This window comes from Protobothrops mucrosquamatus, unplaced genomic scaffold (genome assembly GCF_001527695.2).
Source record: "Protobothrops mucrosquamatus isolate PMUCROS unplaced genomic scaffold, P.Mucros_1.0 scaffold5577, whole genome shotgun sequence".
Taxonomy (NCBI): Eukaryota; Metazoa; Chordata; class Lepidosauria; order Squamata; family Viperidae; genus Protobothrops; species Protobothrops mucrosquamatus.
In genome coordinates this window covers 1,882-7,710 of record NW_015391432.1, presented here as the reverse complement: position 1 = coordinate 7,710, position 5,829 = coordinate 1,882, and the positions used below count along the sequence as shown (strand labels likewise).

Genomic DNA, 5,829 nt, shown 5'->3' with positions numbered 1-5,829 from the left:
TTGAATCTGAACTATGTGTTACAATGAAATATTACTTTACCGATATTGCTTCCTTCTAGGACAAACAACTGGGGCTTGTGTATTTGCCTACACGTGCAACAGATATATTCTGTATCCATCCCCACGTGTACTCATTCACCTATAACCCTACTACATAACCAGAATAATTTGGATGCAACTTCTTCTGAAATTAAAATACCTTGAAGGATTCTGCTAGTATTACTTCTACAATGAACTCATAAGATTGCAATTGTAGCTATAGTTATTTGGGACTAATACTTTAAGGAAACCAGCAATATTTATTTAGAAACACTATAAACATTGATTTCTAATGATATTTTAAGAATCAGATTATATGAAGTTTCCCTAAAATATCATCTTCACCATCACCATCATCATTCAGGATCAATTAAGTGCAACTTAAATCCTCTTCACTGAAAGTCATACAGTATTATGCTGGTTCAGCACAAATTGGCAGATATATGTTTCTCAACTTCCCAATCTAGGACTGAGAGACACTGACTCGCTCAAAATCACTCATTCCTAAAAAAAAAAAAAAGGATTAAAACTTGACCCTCTCTACTCCTAGTCCAGCATCTTAACTACTAAACCACACTAACTGTCTCTCTCTGAAAATATTAGAGTATTATATAAATATTCTGTGGATTTTTAATAAGGCAATAATCTACATCTACGTCCATTCAAGTCCATATTGCCAGGTATAAAATGCTACTCAAAACAAAAAATTGGACTGGTCTACCTTCATATGATTCACTAAACTAAGACGCTGGAATATGTAGCAATAAAAATATAGTGCTATCTCAGGTCAATTTCCCTTTTTTAACAGTATACACTCAATGATACAAGACTGACTGATTTTAAGTTACCAATAATTATGTGTACCATTGGTTCTGATGCAAACAAGACTCAGGATCACAAATTTGCTCCTCATGCACTGGTTCTTTTTACGACCAACCCAAATTTATTGGTATACTTGAACAAAAAAAAGACTTTGATTTGCTAAGAAACAGAAATCAGGAAGGAGGCAAGGAGATTTATGTAGGACAAGTATAAAGGCAGAGTTCTACTACTAGAAGTAGTTCTAAAAGATCTTTGAAGTTTGCTTGTTTGTTTAAAATAATGTATTATTTCAGTCGACCTTACAGACTGTTTGCTTATGAACCAAACCAGCTCTTTCACCTTTCATAGGAAGGATTTGGGGTGTTTTGATAGAGTAACAATGAGCAAGGCAAAAACCACAATATGGGAATACTGTTATTAGATGGGCAGGGTTGTTCAGTTTCTCCCTGTTTGGAGTGGTGATCTGCAGATGTTTTCTAATCCAGGTGTAGCATATGTCAGAGCATAAATTATCCTTTCTACCTCAGAATGGGAAACTATACAGTGGCTGTAGGTTCATAAAAAAAAGAGCTGAAAGGCTACAGACTACATTCCCCTGATTCATGCAATACTGCAAATAACAGCAAAATACTGTGCCTACTTGCATATCTAGTTCATGGCATCTCTGAGCAATTTCTTCTTTGGTTGCTAAGGCTTCATTTAATTCTTCCGTTGTTTTCTTCAACTGTGTTTTTAAATAAAACATATTTTTATTTATTAAAAATAGTGGTATGAAAAATAAAAAAGGATAGTAATCCAAATAATTAATCCATATTTAAAATAATTATGCATGCCCCCTAATTTATTTTGACAATTTACCTGCAAAGCTTTCTGTTTCATGGAGACAAAGCCTACATCAATATTTTTCTCTTGTGCACGCATGGCAAAATGTTGCATCTTAGGAGATATGTTTATACCAGATATTCATACACTAATTAACTTAGGAGCCACAGCATCCAAGTAATACAAATCATGTAACAACAGTATTAAAGATAATTGTAGTTAAGTTTCAATCATGTATCTCTGGATTCAGCTCTAATGGAGGATGACCAGAGGTGGGTATACCTTGATGGCATCGGTTAGGGACATATCATCCTGGAGAAAATCTACCTATGTGGTCACTAAGAATCCACAATGACTTGATGGTATGTAATCAATCAGATAAATTTAGGCATTACAAACTTTCTATATAAGAAAATTTATTATACATAATGTTTCAAGCCTTACAAGCTTTCCCCTTAAAGAAGTAATTTGTTGATTTCAACTGTTTTTGTACATACGTGGAGAAGGAAAGTTAACACAAGGAACAAAGATAAAATCTGCAAAGTTTTTGATATCTATTCTGGGACAACCATCAATGAACATCAATGAACATCAATGAACATGGCTATAACCCAGGAATTTCAAAGTCATAATTGAAAATCTGGGGAAAGTTGGCCCATCTGAACAGCAGTAAACTAGGGAAGACTGGCTTCTTTAAGGAAGATCTCTTACCAGGTCAGATTACCTGATCCAACTATCTCGTTTCTGTCTATTCTATCAGGTTCTTGCCTATGATTTGCTCATGTTTAAGTAGAGAAATAAAGGACTCAATTCTATATCGGCATTCAAAGTAGCTCCCATTACAGTTCAACCAACTACAAAGTGTTTGTGATGTTGAACTGTTTACTACAAAACAACAGCTTACATCAAGCATTCGCTATAACAACCAAGCACTCTTTAATATGGCTTTAGAAGTACCATAAAAGATAACAGCAACTTAAGAATAAATAGTGTATCTAAAGCAGGCTGATGTCTAATTTGAATGCTGGGAAATAATTTACTCATATTAAGTAAATTATTTTTCAGAAAGATTCAATTCCAAAATCTTTCAAAGTTTAATTCTGCCTATTGAGAATAATGGCATGAAGCATATTCCCAATTATGTTCCATACTATATTTGTGTATTATATTCAATAATTTATTAATGTACAGCATTTAATAACACGAGTAGCATTTCTCTAAAGTAATCAATTTCTTTGAGATATGTATTGGCGAAGAACCTGATTGCTAGTTTAAAAAGACTCATAGCGTTTTTGAGATAAAGCCAGTTTGACTGTTAAAATGGCAGAGAAAGAAAATAATGCTACAAATGAAATTAAAATTTTGATTTTATATGTAAAGAGAAAATATGAAAAAATACTGGTTTTTTTTTTTACTCAATATCAGTGGTATCAGTTTTTATAAAATCAGATGTTTTTGCATCTCCAGCTTTGCCTCTAATTAGCTTTCGAAATTTCACACTGGACCTGATAAACATACTTTTGTTTTGACCTCATTTCTGGTAACTAGATTAAAAAAATCAAAATGTGGTGTAACATTGTCAAGGCTGCCTTCTGGCAATGATTCTAACAGAATAATTATGTTACTTTATTGATGTTAGTTGTAATTCCTACAATTTACCAGTTCCAATAAGACACTAATTTGTTGCCTGCTTCCTTTACACTTTTCCAAATAAATTAAAAAAATAAACTGATAAAAACAAAGCAAAATAGATGGGTGGCTCCAAAATTATGCAAACTGAACTCTACTAAATGGAAGGAAAAAAATAGCAGTAGGTGTTACATACCTGACGGTCAAGATCAACATAACCATCATTTCCAGCAGTGACCGGAGACTCTTTACTCATCAACTGCAATAAGATCACACTGGATTAGAAAAAGCAAAAAACTCATTTGTATCTATGTAAGAATTAAGGGCATTTAAAATACAAGGTACTGTATTATGGGTGTTGGGTATGTCCTTATTTAATCAAGAAAGCAATTTACATTTTACTATTTGGTTCAACATAGCTAATTTTAGGGAGAGAGATAAGAATTAGAAACATTATTTTATGTAACTTATTGCTACTAATACTTATACTGTTCATAAACTAGAGTTGCCACAAAGAAGAGAAACAAATACTGTGGTATTATCAAATATACTGGTAATTCAGTAAGATACAGGGTACATCAGAGACTAATAAAAATAATTCCCCAATTTTCAAAAAAAATAACAATAAATGAAACTTGATTTGCAAATAGAAGAATTTTAAATGGTAATTTAAATTTAAATTACTGAACGGCAATTTTGAACAGACATTCTAAAAGGATGGAAGAGGACACTACTGGAATATATAGCTGTATATTCTGCTCTTGAAAATCTCTTTCTACTTTCATTAATTGCAGAGAACCAAGTGCCTCAACTGCACCAGCATCTATTGAATGCTTGTTATTGATTCTGTGTTATCACAGGTTGGTTCTTAGAGATTTATTTAGTATACTACCTCTTCATCCCCATTCCCAAAAAAGTTCTGTATAAAGCAGCCAAGAAACTTGTTTGTAGTGGGTACATGTGACAAGAAACATGGTCACGTTCTACATTTCTATTCCAACAAAATAATAAAACAAATACACTATTAATTACTACTGCACACACCGCAGGATTCAAGAAACAAAAATAAATTCAAAGGTGTAAATATGTAGCTCAGGGTTGAATTGTTGGGCTATAGATGTTTTCTGAACTTGATTTCCTTCCTCCAGATATTTCATTACCAAACTAGGTAACATCACCAGAGCTTTGAAGTGAGCACCTAATCACTTCAGCAAGCAGCAAGAATAGCATGGCATCAAGAAGCAATGAATTCATCCTTCCAAACAGGATGATACAAGCCTGGTAGGATAAACTACAATATATAAACAGAAAACAAAGTTCATCTCCCAATGTCAATATTACATAATCTGGGTAATGAAATTTATTCAAGAAAAAAACCAAGTTCAGAAAAGACCTAGAACAGTGATGGCGAACCTTTTAGAGACTGAGTGCCCAAAAACAGGCCCCACCCCTGCTCCACCCCCTGCCCCGCCCCTACCCTGCCTGCCCGCAGGGCCACTCACTGCCTCCAGGGCCCGTCGCAGATCGTCCAGGCAGCCCAGCAGCGCCATGGTGGCCACGCCCTCTGCCCGCACTCCGCAGCATCAACTGTGCCGGATGGGGCATGAGGGCAGAGTCTTGTCTACACTGCGTGACTGCTATGTCCTTGGCTGCGCTGCTCTGTGTGGGCCACGCTCGGGGGTGACTCTCCTCCAGGGGGGCTGGTGAGGAGGGGGTCGTGGGGGGAGGCGAGGCTGTGGCAACGGCACGTATGCCCACAGAGAGGACTCCGAGTGCCGCCTCTGGCATGCGTGCCATAGGTTCGCCGCCACTGGCCTAGAAAACATTTTTTCTCTATGCATGTAATTTTGGGGGGGAAATTCCAGAGCTGGGTGTCAGCACATCACTCAGTATGTCCCAATCAATTCAGTGGTATTTACTCACAGGAAAGTTCACACAGATTTTCCAAGTTACTGAGCCTTCCCTATTTCATTAATAATAATGAAATTCAGTTATTAAAATATCTACTGCTAAATATGCTATTCAAATATTTGGTGGAAATTAATAGGAAAGGGGATGCATTAACTTTCAAAAATGTAAATATTCTACATGAAAGCAAAATGGAAGATATGATTAATTTATGTTTAAAAAATATTTCATCTATGATCATATTTCTCAACTGTTAAAAGATTCACATAGTATGAATTTGGCTATATATGTATTTTTAAACTCCTTACCTCCTGAATGGCTGTCATGACCACATGTTGAACAGATTCCTCCATCATCATGATGGTCTGAATATATTCTGTAAGAGAACAATTGTGATCATGTTTAGAATGTAATTATTCATGCTTAGAAAATTCAGAAAGATATATAGACCAGTATGTCTACGTCATACTGAACTACATCAACAATACTGAAATGTTCATTTTTTTCATTTAGTATAGGTGAATTTTCTCTTTTAATGTATGCCTGACAAAATAAACATTCTTCAAAGGGATTAATTTTAAGCAATAATAGGGAGAATACTTCTCTACT

At 35.1% G+C, this 5,829-nt stretch overlaps 1 protein-coding gene across 1 annotated transcript in view; it reads right to left on the bottom strand.

Annotated features, from left to right (window-relative positions):
* The window catches only part of LOC107299845 (protein Hook homolog 3), a gene marked incomplete at both ends in the record, with an annotated part of 23,050 nt that extends 17,454 nt beyond the window's left edge, over nucleotides 1-5,596 (bottom strand). Inside the window, 3 exon segments of the mRNA XM_015829187.1 lie at nucleotides 1,404-1,585; nucleotides 3,509-3,571; nucleotides 5,529-5,596. Coding sequence (XP_015684673.1) covers nucleotides 1,404-1,585; nucleotides 3,509-3,571; nucleotides 5,529-5,596 — 313 coding nt within the window.
* Nucleotides 5,597-5,829: the final 233 nt, after the last annotated feature.